Source organism: Lissotriton vulgaris, chromosome 5, assembly GCF_964263255.1.
Source record: "Lissotriton vulgaris chromosome 5, aLisVul1.2, whole genome shotgun sequence".
Taxonomy (NCBI): Eukaryota; Metazoa; Chordata; class Amphibia; order Caudata; family Salamandridae; genus Lissotriton; species Lissotriton vulgaris.
The window spans coordinates 711,663,620-711,684,203 of NC_141693.1; the positions used below are offsets into that span (position 1 = coordinate 711,663,620).

Consider the following 20,584-nt stretch of genomic DNA (forward strand, 5'->3'; position numbering starts at 1 on the left):
ATCTCTTCACAACCTGTGACGTGAAGAAACTCCTGCCCATCTCACCCCTTGTATAGGCGACTATCGCTGCCAGGTGGACTCTTAAGGAGGACGAGCTGAGTTTTTTCTCCAGTAAGTGCGTGAGGTATTTAAGCACTGTGGAGTCCCTCTTCATTTTATTGTGAAGTCTTTCCTTCCTGCACCATATTGTGAATCTCTTCCACTTTGCCCCGTAGCACTTCCGTGTGCTGGGCCTTCGTGCCTCCCGAAGGACCCTGAGGGTGCTCTCTGGCAGTCTCAAGTGTGCGAATTCTAGGTCTTCAGGAGCCACGCCACTAGGCTCAGGCTCTCTGGCTCTGGGTGCAGTACTACTCCGTTGTGCATGGAGAGCAGGTCCTTTCTTCTTCCGAATCTGTGGGGTGCACTCTGTGCCATCTCCATGATCTGCGAGTGCCATGTCTGTCTGGCCCACTGTGGTGCGACCCGTATCAGGGTCATGTTGCGCGCTCTGCACTTGCTCAGTACTCGGTGTATCAGTGGTATCAGGGGAAAAGCGTAAGCAAATGTCCCGCACCAATCTATCCATAGGGCATTCCCAAGGGACCCCTCTTCGGGTTGTCTGGATGCGAAGCTTTGGCATTTGGCATTCTGGGGTGTTGCAAACAGGTCCACTGATGGCGTTCCCCACTTGTTGAACAACCACTTCGTCTCCTGAGCATTGAGCTCCCACTCGTGGGATGCCGATGTCTGTCTGCTGAGCCAGTCTGCCTGAATGTTCTCCTTCCCCGGTAGGTATATGGCCAGAAGGTCTTGTAGGAGAGTAGGATCTGCAATCCTATGATCACCCCAGATTTTTGCTTTTTGCTTCACTGGTTTACGACTTCTCTGGCTGTGGGCCTGCTAATCAGACCCACAGCCTTGCTGTTCTCTCACTAAATTGACACGTGTACCTTGGGTGCAGTTACCAATTGGTACTGGGCCACCTTATCAGACCCTGTAACTCAGGGCATAGGTGTACCCAGGGCCTACCAGGGGTTGCAGCATGTATTATGCCACCCCTGGCTGGCCATCTAAATCTGACACAACTGGCTGCACGACAGCTTGGGCAAAGTGGTGTAATCACCCTTTGCTTTAGATATAGTATACCTATATCTAACCCTAAAATGGACACATAGATTCCTATCAGTCACTCCTATGGCAGGCCTTAACAATCCTGAAGGCAGAGTGCATGGAATCATGTGAGATGGTGCTCTGGCATGAGCTGAGCCCGTCTGCAGCTTGCGGAACCAAGTCCTAATAGCTGTTCTATGATAACGCGTACCATATACTCTTAAGTGCAATATAATCCTCGCGGTTATTTGCTATCTTTGGTATCGCTTTATCAAAACATGTTGAGTAAGGTGTCATACGAATTGGAATACTAACCCCTCGCATTCCACCCTTCTAGAGGGACACGACATGTATGTAAATGTGAACCCCGGTTAAAGTTAACTCAAGCCTCAGCATCACAAAATGGATGCTGCCACCATTCCAACGACATCACCCCCTCTCAAACCCTCTGCGACTCCCTAGCCTCTTTTTTCCACAACAAGATCGCAGACATCCACAACAGCTTTGACAACCAACCCGGAAACCAACCCACCCCACCATCTGCTGACCATCTTCCCCCTGTGAACACCCTTAACGCCTGGAACCCAATCTCCACTGAGGACACCATCCGCCTGATGAATTCCATCCACTCAGGTTCCCCCACAGACCCATGCCCTCACCACATCTTCAACAAAGCAGACTCCGTCATAGCACCGCACCTCCGAGACGTCATCAACTGCTCCTTCAACTCCGCTACCTTCCCAGAAGACTGGAAACACGCTGAACTCACCGCCCTTCTGAAAAAACCAACAGCGGACCCCACCGAACTCAAAAATTACCGCCCCATCTCGCTTCTTCCATTCCCGGCCAAAGTCATCGAGAAAGCCGTCAACAACCAGCTCGCCGCCTTCCTCGAAGCCAACAAATCCCTCGACCCCTCACAATCTGGCTTCCGAGCAAAACACAGCACTGAGACCGCCCTCATCGCAGCAACAGACGACATTCGAACTCTACTGGACAATGGAGACACAGTCGCCCTCATCCTCCTCGACCTCTCTGCAGCATTCGATACAGTCTGCCACAGCACCCTTCTACAACGCCTCAATAACATCGGAATTCAAGGAAAAGCACTTGAATGGATCACCTCGTTCCTCACCGGAAGAACCCAGAGAGTCCGCCTTCCTCCATTCAAGTCCGAGGCCTCTGAAGTCATCTGCGGCGTACCTCAAGGATCCTCACTCAGTCCCACCCTCTTCAACGTATACATGAGCCCCCTCGCGGCCATCGCACGCCAACACAGCCTCAACATCATCTCTTACGCGGACGACACTCAACTGATCCTTTCTCTCAACAATGACCCCAGCACCGCCAAAACTAACCTACATGAAGGAATGAAAGAAGTTGCCGAATGGATGAAACAAAGCCGTCTGAAACTGAACTCAGACAAAACAGAAGTCCTCATCTTAGGCACATCCCCCTCTGCTTGGGACGACTCCTGGTGGCCGGAAGCCCTCGGAAAAGCACCCATCCCGACAGACCACGCACGGAACCTTGGCGTCATCCTAGATTCTTCACTCTCAATGAACAGACAAGTCAGCGCCGTATCCTCTTCCTGCTTCAACATTCTTCGCATGCTCAGAAAAACATTTCGTTGGATCCCCTCCGAAACAAGGAAAACAGTCACCCATGCTCTGGTCACGAGCCGACTGGACTACGGAAACACCCTCTACGCAGGTACCACCGCTAAACTCCAGAAGAAACTCCAACGAATCCAAAACGCCTCAGCCAGACTCATATTAGACATCCCACGAAACGAACACATCTCTGGCCACCTTAAAGACCTCCACTGGCTACCCGTCAATAAGAGAATCACTTTCCGACTGCTTACCCACGCACACAAATCACTCTACGACATCGGACCAGATTGCCTCAACTCTCGACTGTCCTTCTACACCCCCTCCCGCCAACTACGCTCTTCCAGCCAAGCCCTCGCCACTATACCTCGCATCAACAAGACCACCATGGGAGGCAGATCCTTTTCATACCTGGCTGCTAAAACATGGAACTCACTCCCCGCTTACCTTCGCCTCACCCAGAACCACCTAGCGTTCAGAAAGCAGCTTAAAACGTGGATATTTGACAAATAATCCTCCTCCCCTTCCTAAGCGCCTTGAAACCCTCTGGGTATGTAGTGCGCTATACAAATTTTTTGACTTGACTTGACTTGACAGACACAAGTCTGACCTCCTGCTGCTGGGAGTCCTTCCAGCGAGGGAGGCTTGGACAAAGGGTTTCCTGTCAGGGGCGGTGCTAGCACCATCCCAGACAGGGTTTTGTGTATCCTGGGTAGGCAGGGCTTTAGAGGAAGGTGACTGCAAGTGGCACCCCGGTGCTCACTATGCATCTGCCGGCTAGAACCAGTTCCAGGGGCACACCAGCCCCTGAGCTGGGGAAAGTCCGGCATGGGAGAGGGGTGTAACCACCCCCCTTCCTGGTCCCACCCATGGGCAGGACCTAGTCGCGTGCCAGCCCCTTTTTCTAGTATAAAGATAGGAGCGGGCCCCCGTTCCAAATTAGATCATCTTTGAATCCTGAAACTACTTTCTACGAAAGGAACTCTCGACTTCTTCTCAAGATTTCTCCCTTGTGACTAAGGAGTAGTCACCCTGCATCCGCAGGCACCATCCAAGCATCGCGGTCAGCTGTAAGTCTCTCCTCCGGATCAAGACTGCCCAGCTCGACGAGAACCGGCTTCCCTGGCACCTCTGACCTCTACCTGCATCATCAGCCCAGCTGAGATTCGTGGGTGTGACGAGACCTCGAGGGACCGGCCATCTTCAGGACTGCACGACGCTTGCCCAGCACGACCGCCGAGGGATCCTCGAGTGAGTGCTTTGGGGTGAGAGAAGCCCCAACCCTGAGCAGCTCCAGCACCGAAGTTCAGCCTCCCAGCCTCCATGAGATCTGCGGGGGGCCCTTCTGCTCCTTGCTGCTCACCGCGTTGTCTGGCTACTAGCCTGCTGGCTTGTGGCCTTCCCGACGACGAACGACGACATCAACACCGCTGGTCTGGTTGCTCCAGACTGGTCCTTGCTCCCCTCCAACAGAGGAGCACCCCGGACCCTCCTGGTCCACTCCAGACGCCATTTTAAGTCCACCGCGTGGCCTTGCATTTGCCAAGACTTGTTGCCCCAATCCTGGGTCCAGCGACGTCGACAGCAGATACCAACGTGGGACAGCTCGCACCTCCATCCTGGTCGCCGACAACGCCTCCTGGTCCGTGAGACTGCCGAGCCCAGCGTCGCCCACTCACCTGGTCGAGGTGACTCCATCCGGTGCCATCCTGGTGCCCATCTAATCACTGGCTAGTGATTCAGAACTTGGTCCCCTCTGCTTACAGGTGTCTTCCATCTTCGATCCAGGCTTGGATCCACCGAACAATCTTCACTGGTCGCCTGCCAGCAACTTCTTCCTTCAGGCTCCATAGACTGCAACGAGGATTCCCGACGTCTTTCCAGACCTATGCATCCGCAGCCCCTGGGCTAGGTAAACTCAGCATTTCGGTGCTCCAGCATAGCTTTGCTATCCAAGGGTCCAGATCCTTTTTCGTTTCAGCTCTACCTAGTCGGTAACGTCCGATAACACTAACTTTACGAAATCTACGATCCATAGACTTTGTCCCGCATCCCGCGTGAGAGTGCACACTCTGCACCCGATCTCCCTAGGCCTCCTGCTAGTAATCTGAAGGTTCAGTAGTCAAGTCCTAGCGATCCTAAAGCCTATTAGAGTAGTACTTACCTGCTAGTAATTTCGCATTCCACTTTTAGAGTATATGGTTTTTCGTGTCCCTCGGGCATTTGTGTAAATTGTGCGACTTTGCGTATTTTCCTAAGAGCTTTGTATTGTGCTTAGCGCCCTGTCCTCATAAAGAGTCCAGGGCTGTTGTGTTCTAAATAAATACACTTTATTTTCATAACAACTTGTGTGGTGTCCTTTCACTTGGTGTTCAAGGGGTATATGTGATGGTATAACAGCTGGCTTAACACGCCCTCTAGAGTCTAGCCTAAAGGCTGCTCTTGTCCACGCTACTAGGATAGCTGGTCTATGGTTGACTTACAACCCATCATCAACAAGGGTCGTTTGGAATGATACACAGTGATCACTAGAATAGTGGGCACTACATATCAGGCTAACTTCTCACAGGTCTATCCTGAGGGGGATGGCCCATCTCCATATCTCCTGCGCCAGTGTCGAAAGCATGGTTGACTGTGTTCCACCCTGCTTGTTGATGTAGAACATCGCTGTGGTGTTGTCTGTCTGCAGCAGCTCCCTGTGCTTGTACAGTCTTGTTTGGAAGGCTTTCAGTGCCAGGAAGATTGTTTTCAATTCTAGATAATTGATGTGCTTTGTCGCATCTGTCGGTGTCCACAGACCCCTCACTTTGAGCTCTTCCATGTGAGCGCCCCACCCCTTCAGGGATGCGTCTGTGGTGATGGTCACTGTTGGTGTTGGGGGAGTAAGAGGCTTCCCCTTTGCTATGTTCTCCATGGTCCACCATGCCATTTCCTTCTGCACTGCGTGCGTCACAACCACTAGATCCTCCCAACTTCCTGAAGCTTGTGACCATTGTTCCTGGAGCCATTCTTGGATGGGTCTCATGTGAAGTCGTACATTTGGTACCAGGTGGATGCATGATGCCATCATCCCCAAGATCTTGCTCGCAGTCCTCACTGTCCGAGCTTGTCCCTTCCGGTAGAGGCGAGTTTCCCTCACCAAGGCCCCTGCTCTCTTGTCGCTGGGGAACACCCTGCCCTGTAAGGTGTTGATCTGTGCCCCCAGGAAGATCTTTACCTGTTCCGGCTCCATTGACGATTTTTTCCAATGGATAGAGAACCCCAGGTTTATCAGCGTGCTCGTCACTGTATGTGCGTCTTTCTTGCATTTCTGGTACGAGTTTGCTTTCACTAACCAGTCGTCCAGGTAAGGATATACGTGTATTCCCTGCCTTCGTAGGTGCGCTGCGACTGCCGCGAGGCACTTTGTGAAGACCCTCGGTGCTGACTTTAGACCGAAGGCTAGTGTTGTGAACTGGTAGTGGCTTTCTCCGACTGTGAACCTGAGCATGTGTTTGTGCTTTACGTTCATTGGTATGTGCAGATAGGCGTCCTTGAGGTCTATCGTGACCATGAAGTCCCCAATCTCCAATTGCGGTAGCACCTCCTGCAGAGAGGTCATTTTGAATTTCTGTGTTCTTATGAATGTGTTCAGGAACCTGAGGTCCAGAATGGGTCTCATTGTCTCGTCGACCTTTGGCACGAGGAAATACGTTGAGTATATTCCCTTGTTTCTTTCTTTGAAGGGAACCCGTTCTATGGCCTCCTTCTGTAGGAGCTCTCTTGCTTCTTCCTGAAGCCGCTGTAGCTGTTCTTTTGCTAGTGGCTTTCGCTTTGGTCTCCTGCTTGTTGGCCTCCCCTCCAACTCTAAGCAGTACCCGAACTGGATGATGTTTAGTATCCATTTGTCTGATGTGATCTCTCTCCATTCCTGGAGGTAGAATCTTAATCTTCCACCCACTGGTGTTATGTGGTGGTAGTTGTCCATTGTGTCCTGACCCCTTTGTACGTGCTGCCCCTTGGGATCCTTTATGTAGGCGGGCGCACGGATGTTTCTGAAGTCATTTAGAGGCGGGCTGCTGGCCCCCTCTTTTATGCTGTCCTCGTCCATTTCCTCTCCCTCGAAAGGACTGGCCCCTTGACTGGTACTGCCAGGACTGCTTCTGTTGACTCTGTTGCGCCTGCGAGTCCGCCTGGTGCGTCTGTTGGAAAGCCTGGTGTGATGTACCTGGCTGGTTTCCACCTCTTTCGCCGGGCCTCCGTGACTGGGTGCCCCTCTTGTTGCCTCTGAACTGCAAAGCTCCCATGGATCGTGCAGTTTCATTGTCTTTCTTAAGCTGACTGAGTTGGTCGTCAACTGTTGTCCCGAACAGCGTCTCGCCGTTGAACGGAGTGTTCAAGATGCTGTGTTGCACCTCAGGCTTGAAGCCCGAGATTCTGAGCCATGCGTGTCTTCTTTCCGTGACACCCATCATCATGAGCCTGCTTGATGTGTCTGCTCCATCCAGGGCCGTCTTGAGGCAACAATTTGCCGCATTCTTCCCGTCTTCCACCAGTTTCTCTGCCTTCTGCCTGGCCTCCTGGGGTAGGTCTTTCACGAGCTTTCATAGCTCCTCCATGATCTGGTACATGTGCCTGTTTATGAGGGCATTGGAATTAGCCATGCGCCATTGGGTCGCGGAATTCCGTTCGATCCTTCTGCCCACTAAGTCCATCCTTTTGCTCTCCTTATCAGGAGGTGGTCCAGAAGTAGTGGCCACGTTAGCGCTCTTCCTTGCTGTGGCCATGATGATGGAGTCGGCTGAGACCACGCCTCGAATGTAGGCCGGGTCTTTTGATGAATGTTTATACTTCTTTTCCGTTCTGGGAGTGACTGCCTTGCATGTTGCGGGCTCCCTGAATGCCTCCATCCCCTGCGCCAAGACGCTGTCGAGCATCGGTAGATACTGGCTCCTTGTTTGCGTGGGGAGTAATGTCTCGAGTAGAAAGTCCGCTTTCTGCTTCTCGTCGAGCTTGAGCTTGAAAGCTGCTGCCGCAGACCTTATCACCGAGTTGTAAGCCCCGATGTCGTCCGGCGGCGATGGTCTTGAGGGGTATGTGTCGACCGCCTCTTCCGGGCTCTCGGTGTCGACATCCAGGTAATCCTCCTCCTGCGGGTCAGAGGTGGCCGACTCGGCGTCCAACCTGCTGTCCTCTTCCTCCCCATAGCTGTAAGCTTCGTAGGGATTCTCGTCCTCTTCCTGGTCGTCTACCATTTCAGCACCAGGCTCATGTTCCTCGACGTGTTAGTCTTCCTCCTCGACCAGTTCTAGCATGGGTGACTTGGTCTTGTGGGGAATCGTGAAGGCTCTCATCCTTCTTCCGCTGCAAGATGTTTTCCATTTCGGCTTCTAGTCGCCGTTTTTTCTTTTCCATCTCGGCCGCGTTGTCCGCGCCGGATTGTTCGGCCACCCTCTTCGGCGCCTGGCTCGGCTGTGAGAGTTTCGGCGTCGAGGACTTGGACGTCGAACTGGGTTTCGGGTCCCTGTACGGCGTCAAGCCTTTCGGGTCTTCCTCCCTCGACGTCGATCGGTCCTTTTCGGGGACGATCTTCGACGACTTCTGCTGCTCAACAGCTCTCGGCGCCAGGGACTCCTTCTCAGAGGATCCGGTGGGCCTGTGTGTAGCCGCGGACGCCAGGTGTCTCTGTGTCAGCGCTTTCGGGGTCTTGCCCTCATTTTTTCGAGACTCCGAGTATCTCGTGCTCTTGGGGAACGACAAGTCTCCTACCTTATCAGAAGTCTTCGTGTAATCGGTCTCTACGACCATGTAGCTGTCGTCTTCGGTGGCAGCGTTGTCCTCTTCCTCCGAGGACATCCCCAGCTCGTACAGCGATGGCGTCGGGGCTGTTCCTTGAAGGGTGGCGTGCGCTACCCTCTGGCTCTTCCTCACACGAAGGGTCTTCGAGGCGAAGGCGGAGCAGGCGTTGCAGTCCTCGCTTCTGTGGTCTACCGGTAAGCAAAGGTTGCACACCGGGTGTTGGTCTTTCTGCGCGAACTTGTGGTGGCAGTTAGGGCAGAACTTGAACGCCGTGTTGTCCATCATCGAGTGTTTAGGCCTCCCTGACCGCGCGGACGTCGACGATCGTCGAGGTCCTCGATGATTTCTCCTTCCTTTCGCTGGTCAGTGTTCTGCGAAGTCTTTCGTAGTCTTCTTCTTTCGATATCTTCTCCAATTTCAATCTTTTCCTAGTACTTTCTCCAAAAATGTCTGGAGCCCAACGGGAACGATCCAGACCCGACCACGGAAAAAAGAATCTGAAGATGACGCCCAAGGATGGGAGCTTCCGCAGGAAGCATGCCGACGTCACCGGAAATACACCCAAAGAGGGGTGACGCCGACGCCCACCTGGGCGACGAAAAAAAAAAAAAAAAAAAAAATAGAAAAGACTACGAATCCGGACCCAACCACAGGACCGCGGAATATGCACAGCATAGTGAATCCAGAAAGATTCACGCTGCAAAACTGTACATTACATAGCAGTCTGTCTTCTCACTGACAGTAAGCTGTGTTAGCAGTTGCTTGCACTAACCTGTTTTGGGTCTGGTGACTGAGAGCCACTGTGGTGCTTGCCAACGTAACTTTTCAGCGCGCAAAGCAACACAGAGTCAGAAGAGCATGCCGGGTAGCTCTGTGTGACGGGCTGCAACTGGTGTGATGGGGCCACCAGCGGGGCTTGGCAAGCAGTGGGCAATATTCAGGCTCAGTAATACAGCTTGTGGTTTATGATGTGACTCGTCTTAGAGTTCCTTGCTGCTCACATGGGTGTCATTTCTGATATGTATGTTTCCCTCGTCTTCACTGCTTGAGTTTGCCTGCGAGAAATTGTCACTCATAGTCCTTGAAATGTCACTCATAATTACACTGAAATTAAGAAAATGTCACACATAGCAATCTGAAACCTTGGCAGCTATGTTTGGGGGGGGGGCTATCCTGGTTAATTCCTACAGCTGAAATGGTTTAGCTGCAGTGGGAGGCAAGGAGCCCCCTTTTCTAAAACTGAAAGCAACTATTTTGCAACTATTTACTGCAAGTGTCTGGGAATGTACCCTGCATTCAGACAACTTGCTCCTCATTCTCGCCCTTCACTTTCATGCTCACCCTGCTCTCACAGCGATAACAATTCCCTCATACTGACCCCCATGCACTCACACCATTCACCCTGCACTCAGTGATCACTCTGTTCTCACAATGCACTTCCGACGTTTTCCCTGTACCTCAACTTGCAGCCACACACGCACACTACCCACCCTGCACTCATGTGACACTTCACTCACCTGTCCCCCTCACTGCTCAATCTGCAATCTCACTTAAACAAGCCCATCACTAACCATGCATTCATTAGACCCACTCTGCACTAACATGCACACCCAAATTCATATGGTCACCTCACCATGCATCACTCCACTTACCCTACTCTCACACTGTCGCATACCTCACTGTGCACTCACATGAGCACTCCTGCCACCCTCACAGCACAGAGGGTTAATGTGCCTTCTACAAAGAAGGTGTACCATGCAGATCAAAGAACTAAGGGGCATATGTTCAAGGAAGTTGCGGAGTGAGGCGTTTAGCAGTCATGGGTTAAAGCCTCTCTCCGCCACTTCAGAAACGGAACAACAATATGGTGCAGCCTTGCGTTTCCCCTTAGCAGTGTAGTGCCAACGCAGACACCATTGCACCATAGTTCAAGGGTGTCTGGGTGCAGGAAAAATATTGTTTATGTTCAGGAGGGGGACCTTCCTGTACATAAACAATCTTTAAATGCCATGTGTCTCACTTCCATGTGTGCTGCTTAATGCAGCAAACACAGAAATCACAAAATGGATTTTTTTTTAAAGAGTACATATACAAGGCATTTTGCTTTTTCCATGTGTGCTGCACAAGGCAGCACACATGGATGAATGAAAAATGAGGAGAAATAATGCATTTCTCCGACATTCACCAGGTTTTCCCAGTTCTTAATTTTAATGCTGCCTCACTTTTACGCTGCCCTTGTAAATAGGGCGCAACATCAAAATCAGTGCCTGTTGCAGTGGAACACCCACCGCAACACCCACTGCCCACCCTTTCACGCTAAGCACAGCATGAAAGGGGGTCTTCTTTACAAGGCAGCGTTAAGCCAAGTTAAGTGTCTTAACTCTGCCTTGTAAATACGGCAATGCCCCTATCGCCACCACAACATCGTAAAAAGTGATGGTGTGGTGTCTATAGGGGCTTGTACATATGCCCCTGAGTATGATGAAACTATGAGTAGCACTATAAAAAAATTATATGTTTGCCAGAAAGGTGCTATAGAGAGATGAGGTGCATTGTTGGTGAGTGGTAGTGAGGGAATTCATGGAGAAGGAGGAAACACTAATTGTTTTGAACATTATTTGCCGGATATGGCCAGGGATATGCGGGTGGTGGTCAATTATGTAGTGTACCAGATTCCAGAAATTTCTGTCAGGTGGTGGGGGGGCCCGACATTTACAAAAATTCAGCTGGGGGGGCTCAACCTTCAAAAGTTTCAAGACCTCTGCTCTAGACACTGTCTTGACTCGAGTTGTGGTTCTTATACCACTATTTTAGTATATGGATTGGTCTCCCACTGGAGCCCACTGTGTATTAGTGCTACTTATGATTGTTTCTGTGCTACAGTATTGTGTGCAATCAGAGTATCTTCGTGTAGAATATACTGTGTCATACTGTTAAAGTGTTATTTTAATAAATGCATATTTTTATAACTACTGTGTGGTTCTTCTTTCATTTCATCAATATTATAAGATTGCATTCTGGTCAAACAAGCTGCTTAACATTCCTTCAAGACGAAGCCTACGGGCTGGTCTCCACAGCTACGACATGGATAGCTTTCTAAGCTTATCTTTGACCTCTTAAATCACCATAAGGGTTGTTTGGATTGGTACAGGCTGCCCACATTAATTAGTGAACAGCATGTATCAGCCCAACTTCTCACATGTGGTCCCCTACCCAAGCACCATAAACACACTATTCTAAATGTGGCTGTGTCATAGACATCTACCATATGTTTAAAAACAAACTGATTCTTAGGAGACATCCGTTCACACAACGATAAAAAGTCTCCCCAAAAAGTGCAAAGAGAAAAGGCCAGTGAAAAAATGACTGAGGGTAGCTCAGACTTGATCAGTGCTATCTGGCGCGGAAAGGAATTAACTGATGTCAGCATGCTGGGATGGCGCCTATATAGTTACAGCGCATGTCATTTTTAGCAAGAAAGACATAATGCCGAACAACGCCACCTACAAGTGCATAGGGGTGCTGCTCAAAAACCTCCAGATCCAGTCTGACGCCTGAGGAATATTCCAAGTTAAGAAATCTGCACATTTCTCTATCAGAATATGTAGTACAAGAGGGCCCTTTTAATAACCAGTGTACAGAGAGCTCTCTCTGCTACAGAGTTCCGGTTTGGGAAAAACACTGGGAGATCAATTGTCTGGTTGAGGTGTAAAGGAGAAATCATCCTGGGCAGAAACATTGGGTTAGTTCTGAGGTCTACTTTGTCCTTGTGAACCTGGAAAAAAGGTTCTTCTAAATGAGAACTTAGCTCTCACTTATATGCCTGAGGGAAGAGATGGCAACTAAAAAAAAAAAAATCCAAGATAGAAATTGGAGAGAGCAAGAGTGAAGAGGGGCAAATGAGAGGCACATGAGTCATGTTAAAGCTATGTTTACATTCCAGACAGCAGTCATGGGGACCTGGGGGGGTGTTATGGGGGCGCTGTGATTCATCCTTTTCAGTCATAAATCTTTTTCAGTCCTCCATAAAGGCTTTAATGACCTGGAGCACTAAAAAACGACAAGTGTTTCCTGTTTCGTAGGTAAAGCTGAAATGGTAGCCATATGTAAATGAAATGATGTGTAAGCCAGACCCGAGCTACTAAATGAAACAAGTAGCAAACAATGTTTTGCACTGTTTGGTTTAGTGGGTCAATGCGTTATGGTAGGCAGCATTAAATAAACAACCTCCACTTTCACCGACAGCAGGCTGTGTAGCGGGTAGGCAAGACTCTTTGAGGATGGCCATACAGGTACAGACAGCTTTGAATAGGTATGGATAGCTGCGGCTCTTAGCAGCAAGGCTTACACAAAGGAACAAGTGTAAAGCATTTAAACAGCACCAAAACAATTTAAGACTTAATCAACGAGACACTCAAGAGATCCGTCACAAATGTATAAAAATAGGCTGTATTTTTAGACACAGCAAAGAAAAAGATCCACCTGAGGATTCTGGAGATACAGTATTTACATGGTAAAGTAAATCAAATCATTTCACTAACCGCAAACAAGCACTGGCAAATTCAATAAATTTGAAACTTTATACCTTTTTCACCAAAAAGTTGGGCTAGTTTTAATGCAGTCACTAAGAGTGTCTTTAGACAACCAACTCCAGCAGTGAGTGAGTCAGGGGGACCAGCAAGGTCTCCAGAAACCGTTATCTCAGCAGGTGAAGTAGTCCCAAGGCATTTGCAGGCACTTTTGGCCAGTCCAATGGATTCCTAAGGAAGTGGTCCTTATGATAGGGATGAGGTATGCTGAAGATGCTCAATGATGCTGTGGATGCGTTGCGGTCAACGGGGGTCTTCCTGCTGCTACTCTTAGGTCCACAAAGTGAGTGAGATGATCATGGTGACAGGGTTGAGATCCCTCAAAATCTTCTTAGTGCTGGTACAAGTCCAGTTATCACGGGGCTACTAGTCACTTGGTACCTCAGTCACAGCCAAATCTTCACGGATCGAAAACTCGTCTTCTGTGTGACCTTGCTGCACTCAGACAACTCTCCTGGACTCAGCGAACTCCTGTGCAACTTTTCGTGTCAGGTCGTGGGCCTTGGCGCGCCCCAGCGGCGGTTGGTCGCAGTCTGAAGATTCTGGGCTACCAACTTGCCCCAGAAGTCTTCTCAGAAATCGTGGCCCTTTGCTGTGAAGAGATCAGCCAACTGACCCGTGGAGTTTTTTTTGCTTTGGCTGAAACCTTGAGAGGAAGTGTATTTGAGCAGGACACTGCAGACATATCCCATCTTCTTTGCTATCCACCAGGTGCAGTCTATGCCTGGGCAACCTCTCTTTGCCGGTTCCACAGTGCACCAGGGTAGCTATTCTTCAGTCCTCCTCCAGTCCAGGTAAGATCTGAGTTTTGGGTGCCAGAGGTACTCTATTTATGCTCAGAAAGTGCCCCCAGGGTAGGATGTGGTTGGTAGCCAAAAGGTAACCAGTGTCTCTACCTCCTGATGGCCACTTGATGTGAAGTGTGGCTTCTGGTTATCCCAAGATGAATCATTCTTTCCACTCCCAACATGGCAGAACCCATCAATCTGTGGCCAGAGCAACCTAGCCCAAACCAGAGGTGTGGCTTCTTAGAGGGCTACACAGTTTAATAACAGGTTTCCCTCCTCCTTTCAGGGCACCAGCTAGTCTGCCTAAACAATGGGGCTGCCCCTCTCCCAAGTGTTCCCAATGTGCTCTTCAAAGGCGGCCTCAGATTTGAAGCTCGCCTTTTGAGCCAACATCCATGTGGCTTACTGTAGGAAGGAGGTAACAACTCTCCCCAGTGCAGTTTCCTATTGTCCCCTTTCCTGGGAGTTGTTAGCATGTCTCCATAGGAAGGCAGAAAGCGTCTCAGGTGAGCCTTGTGTAACTGTTGAGGACATGAGATTGAAGGCAACAGAGTGGTAACTTTGTGAAAGCTGCACACTAACTTATTACAAGAATTTCGAGCTTAATGGAACAAGTTGCTTGTTACCTTGGATTATCAACTTTGGTCGCACCGTTCAAGAGTTAGCACAGCTGTGAGGTCAGTGTGCAACTCTGTACTCTCCAATGAAGCGAAAATTAACTAACTGGAAATGCTTGCGGCCTTCCCTGAACCGCAAGTAATGTTTGTGGGCCTGCATGAAGCGAATGAAGAGAAAAGCACTCTGAGCTGTCAACAATGCCATCCAATCTTAGAATCCAGAGCACATAGAACCTGAGCCAAGGTGAGCATCTTCAACTTCTCCTTTCATATGAAGGTATTTAGAGGTTGAAGACGTAGAATAGGATGGAGGCCTCCACCCTTTTTCAACACAAGAAAATAGTGGGAATAACAACCACATCCAAACTCAGTTGCTGGAACTATCTTGATGGCTCCTTTGGCCAACAGAACCTGCACCTCCTGAAGGAACAAAAACAGATTGTGCTTTTCAGCCATTCTGTAGAGGGTGGCAAGTGTGGGGGGTTCCAGAAATGAAAGGGCCAAACCCAGCTGAACAATTTGGAGCAGCCACATGTCGCAGGTTAACACTTGCCGGTGGGGCAGGTGGTGTCTGATCCTGTCAGCAGAATGGATACGCTGTGTTGAGGTCTCATTAAAGAGATTTGGAGGCTGTCACAGCTGAAGGGGCGGAGGACTGGAGAGTAAGCCTGGTTTGGGCCCCAAGTACTTTATGGGATCCATGCCTCCGTCACAAAAGGACTGAAAAGCTCACTGGGCTGGTGGGTAAAACTGATATTGCGGAAACATGGAAACTCCGACCGCGGCCACTGAAAAAGTGAAAGGAATGCTGCTGTTGCTGGATGCCCAACAAGAGGCCCAGGGACATGGCGGTGATCCAACTTTCCATGAAGCGCTTGAGCGCCTTGTCGGCAAATAGGTAGGAGCTGTCGAAGGGCATTTCGATCAGAAATGATTGGACATATCCTGAAAACCCAGCGGACATCAACCAGGCGCAGTGGCGGAGCTCTACCTTAGAAACCATGGCCCTGCCAAACGACTCCTAGGTGTCTAGACCACACTTAACAGCGAACTTCGCTGCATCCCAACCATTAATCCACACATGGGTCAGAATGGCTCAGCCCTCTTCGGGCAGTAGGTGCACAAACAAATTACAAGGCCTGGGAATATCAGCCCACGAGACATGTGGTGTTCACCAACCACAATGACAAACTGGTTGAAGAGAAGATCTGCTTCCGAAAGGTCTCCAACCTCATGTATTCCCTTTCCAGCGGGGTGGTAGGGAGTGTGCTTGGGCGGACCTTGGCTGTCGAGACTTGCACCAACAGGCCCTCAGAGTAGAAATCTGAGAGAGAAAAGTTGGGTCCCCAGGGGTGGAACAATCACTCTGTGCACAAGAGCCCATGTCAAAGACCTGGCCTAGGTCCCCAGGAGAACATTGGTAAGGGCCTCATTAAAGGGGAGAATGGGCTTCGCAGAGATTGCCCCAGTAAAACACCTCAGTCAAATCACTGGTCTTGACTTCGACAGATAGCAACAGCAGGTCAAGGACATCTGCCACCCTGCACATCACTGTAACAAAAGATGCACCCCCCTCCATGGCAGGGCCCAGTGAAGTAATCAGGTTAGAATATAGAGAGGTGCACAGGCCATTGCCATTACTCAGCTTCTCATACCAGTTTCCTCCTTGTAGGGGTCATCCTCAAAGGGGCCACACACCTCTTCCTCATCCCGCTCCAGTTAAAAAGTGTGTGCCACTGGGTGGCAAGTCCATGGGTAAACAAGAGCCAGATGGCTTGCTCCAGTGTCGACATTGGGGCAGTGCTGTCTCGGAGTCAGAAATGGATATCAGCTCTCCGATCGGGCCAGTGATGGGAAACGGGCTGAGGACGGTGGTGGCACCCATGACGGTGTCGGCTGGGATGCAGGTGTGGGTTCAGAGGGACCCTCTGGCATCAAGGGTGAACCCGCTGATATTTACCCAGCAGGGGCACCTCTCTGCCCCATGGTGCCGGAAGCGCATCAGAGAATGCTGTGTGCCCTGAGATACAGCGCATGGTGTGGTAGAACTCCAACAGTTTGGCAGGGTCTCTTCTGGGGCGCGGAGCAGACCCAGCCGCTGGCTCTGTGGATGTAGAGGCGGTCCTAGAAGCACAGTCTCTTCTATGGAAAGCTGATTAATGCTTCATCTTCTTCTGCTTCTTTGACTCTGGTTTGGATGACAAGGACTTGGAGCGTGATGACTATCATCTTCGGGTACAGCCCTGAAAATGAAAATGGCCGGAGATTTCCCTTTAGAGCAGGACAGAAATCAGCATAGAGTGTTCCTCTCCCACACCACCAGGAACTTCAACACCCATTCACTTTCAGATTCATGGACTTACAGTCAGGACAGGCTTTAAGGTTGTGGCCTGACCTCAGGCACCACAGGCAAACCAAGTGTGTGCCAGGGACTGACATCGGTCTGTGACATTCCTTACACTATTTATACACCGTGGGTTTGGTGGGAGACACGTCTCTAGCACACGGACAAAGAAGCTTAAAAAAGATTCAAACAGCTGAAAAACGTTGGTCAAAAAATGACTTTGATAGCTCTTTGGAGCTGAGCTGTTGGGACAGAAAGAAAGGAACGAATGTCATGTCAGCGCCCTGCGCTAGGAGGGGGCATGTATATAGGCATGGTGCACATCCCTTCTGACACAGACAATATAAACACAGAGTCGCCAACACCACCTACCAGTGCACAGAGGTACTTCTCATGATTGTCCAGTTCCAGTCGGACACCTAGGGAATGTTCTAAGTGGGGAATCTGTGGTTAGAAGTCTTTCAGAAAAATAACAAGCCAGATTACATAAATTTCAGGTTACATAAACTTTTTGGAGGATCTACAATACTCTATTACACTGACACTACATCATTTTTCAAATCAGATCCAATTGTACTTCTCCCTTATCACAGCATAAAAATAATCAATCCAATATCATGAAAGGAGCCAGCATACAAATAACAGCTTTGAAAATGTGACACAGTTTCAGAAGCACACTGGACATACCTGATGTTCTGTTTGATAATGCTGTTCCCTCACTCCGAATTCACTGGATGGAGATAGAACAGGGTTAATTCCAAACGAATTGCCAAAACCCATTTCAGTGAGATCCTCTTTCGAGTTTGTATGGGAATCTAGCTCCATTCCACTGTCTGTGACTGGACTAATTGCAAAAGGTGTGGTTTGTGAACCTTCATTAGAAAGTGGCGAGTTGGCTCCAGAGGAGAGAACATCAACGAAAGGCGCACCACCTACAAATAGTAACAATACCTTAGTTGAATGTCAATGGAACCTGTAGACTGGTCAAACATGTTAGGAATCTGAATGAAAACCAAGATCATGAGTGTAAATATGTAATTAGGCTCCAGACATTTCAGAAAAAAATAAAAAAATCAATAGGTACAAGTATATTATCCATAAACGCAGTTCGCAATTATGAGGATTCTTATTACCATTACAAGAATTTCTGCTGGTTCAACTGTATTGAAGAATACTTTAAAAAAAATGTTTAATCCCGGTTTAAAGAAAACTCTAAAAAAAAAAATAAAAAAAAATGAACTTTTTCACATATATTACTGCTGCTCACAAATAGGTGCTTTCCACTTTAAGAACAGTACAGGTGTAGCCATCACAATGCATCACTCCAGCCACCTCCGTCAGTTCTAGCAACAGTTTCAGAAACCAAACTCCTCTTTAAAAATTAAAGCCGAGTTGGTAGTTTATCGATAACAAAGATCACTATTATGAAGCACCACAAATACAGGTATGGAACTTACTTCTCAGTCATGAAATACTCATCCTATGAAAATCTTCCAAAATAGATACACAAGCAATTCTCCAAACTAGGAGGAAGTAATAGGAAAGACCACATATGCAAAGGAAGTTGATTTTTCATAGCAACTCCATCTTAGGCAAAACAAAGGTCATGGCGCAGTGTGAAGCCAAGTCCCTAAAGGCCGACACCTGGTGACCTAATCTAAGGGCACCCACCCCATAAGGTGGGTGCCTCATTCTTCATCTACCTTCAACTTGGGCATGCTCTGGCACCACTTCTCAACGCAGTGATAGGCATCCTAGAATTCAGACCACTTGATGCGTAAATAATCACTGCCCCCTTACCCACAAGAATATCTAAAAAATACAAAACATTCATAATTCACAGCCCCAAAGCTTTTTCGCAACTAAGTTGTGATTTGGAGGATGACTTGGGCAATCTAGAGGGGGAGTGGTAGGAGGCCTTTATGTTCCAGAATGAGATTGCCATTGCAGTATGGTTTAAGCTGATACAACTAAAGTCTCAACACCATATGCACTACACAAAATAAATACTTACCTACTTGTCTGCGGTGTAACAAAGGTTGCAGAGACTTCTTGCATTTAGTATGGAGGAGTGCAGTATTGCAAAGATACTGACATAAGATAGCAGATGTTATATTGGAGGTTAAACAAGTCAAACTTATTCTTTCTTCACAATGGTCATTATCGAACAAGGCACACAAACTAAAAGCTATTAGATATATAAAACTTAACTGAACTTGGCATGGTGATCACTTAAAAGGAGATATAAGACACGGGGAGCACAAAATGCATGAAGCCTCCCTAAGTGAAAGGTGGGTCTTGCTGGATACAGATTATTAGAGACATGTGTGCCAAGATTGCGGTTGCCCACATATGCATCAATTGATTTGAGCAAAATAGCAAGCCTACTATGGTCATAGTAGTAATAATAATAGAACATTGGCACCAAATACTTGATGAGATATACTCTGACCCCACTCAAATATTAGAATCGAGGCAAATTGATGAGTCTTGGATACCAAAAATCATGACTGTACTTGCTCTTTTTTTAGTACATTTATTCTTGTAATGGGTTAAAACAAAATGCAAATAAGCTTACTATAAGAAAAAGGAACAACTTCTACAATCTGTAATTAAAATACACAGCATTACTACTTGTGATGCTGGACCTATCAGCTGAATGCTTAGTGAGATAACCATCTCACAAATCTTGATATTTCCAAGATGTAAAAGAATTATTCGTAGAGGTAGTTTTCTGTAAGTGAACGATCCAAAGTTACTTAATGAATTACCGTAGAATTCAAGATATTCAATGGTTCTGAAAAAAATTACATGTATTGATTTCCTTTAAAAGTCCATCTGTTCTTGAGGTAACACAGTACTTTTATACAGCTGCTCTAGAGGAAGGCCGCTCCTGGTATCTGACAATCTACATTTTGTGGTAACAACCTACTATACCTGCACCTGATACAATACAATAATTTGTCGGATGAATATGTAGTATAATGGTACAAAACAGTTTCTTCCCTACTGAATTTACTGAATCTGACTTATTTTTCCAATGAGAAGTTGATTTGTATTGCTGTTCCAATCTACGTATAAAAAACAACTGTATTTTCATGAGAACTGAATGTGGTGTTTATATTCTTCTTGCCACTAGGAAGGAAAAAAGGCTTCTGTCACATATTTCAGGTTATCTTAAAAACGTCTAAGTAAACGGATAAAGAAAACCTTTATGATTGGGAGAAGTTTCCCTAAAATGCCAGTTTCAAGAGGGGCTTGAGGTTTACATATTCATACAAACTATTTTCCCCTAATGAGGAGTAAAAATGGTCATTTACACGAGGCCACGCTTCAAAGCATGCGGTGCACTGGGAAAATAAGGCACAATCGGTGCATTAGGGAGGAGACACTAGCTGGGTAAAAATGGAGTAGAAAGCAGTTTGCAGGTACTACCTGAAAAACTGTTAGTGCAGGATCCCTTTAAAGAGTTCAAAAGTTGCACTATCCATGAAATAACTGATGTGTGCTTGGAAAGACATTATGCACGCAACATTAATAGGTGGAACCATCATGTACGGAACATCAAGGAAATCATCAGGTGGTCGGGGTCCCACTTATGCTAAATAATACCCTGTCAACTCAGGCAGAATCCCAGGCCATTTTAAACTCTAGCCAGGTGGTGATATTCAGTTTCATTTAGTGAAGAAGCGAGTTCTCATACATCTAGTGGTTAAAGAGAACATGACTTGACAGGACTATAGTACTTAACTATGGTACTTTGTAA

At 48.2% G+C, this 20,584-nt stretch overlaps 1 protein-coding gene across 6 annotated transcripts in view; it reads right to left on the reverse strand.

Annotated features, from left to right (window-relative positions):
* GBF1 (golgi brefeldin A resistant guanine nucleotide exchange factor 1) overlaps positions 1 to 20,584 on the reverse strand; it is a 2,509,897-nt gene that overhangs the window by 2,042,815 nt on the left and 446,498 nt on the right. For all 6 annotated transcript variants that reach the window (XM_086922141.1, XM_086922138.1, XM_086922142.1 and 3 more), the window contains exon 10: positions 17,506 to 17,750. In XM_086922141.1, coding sequence (XP_086778267.1) covers positions 17,506 to 17,750 — 245 coding nt within the window. The remainder of the gene's footprint in view (positions 1 to 17,505; positions 17,751 to 20,584) is intronic.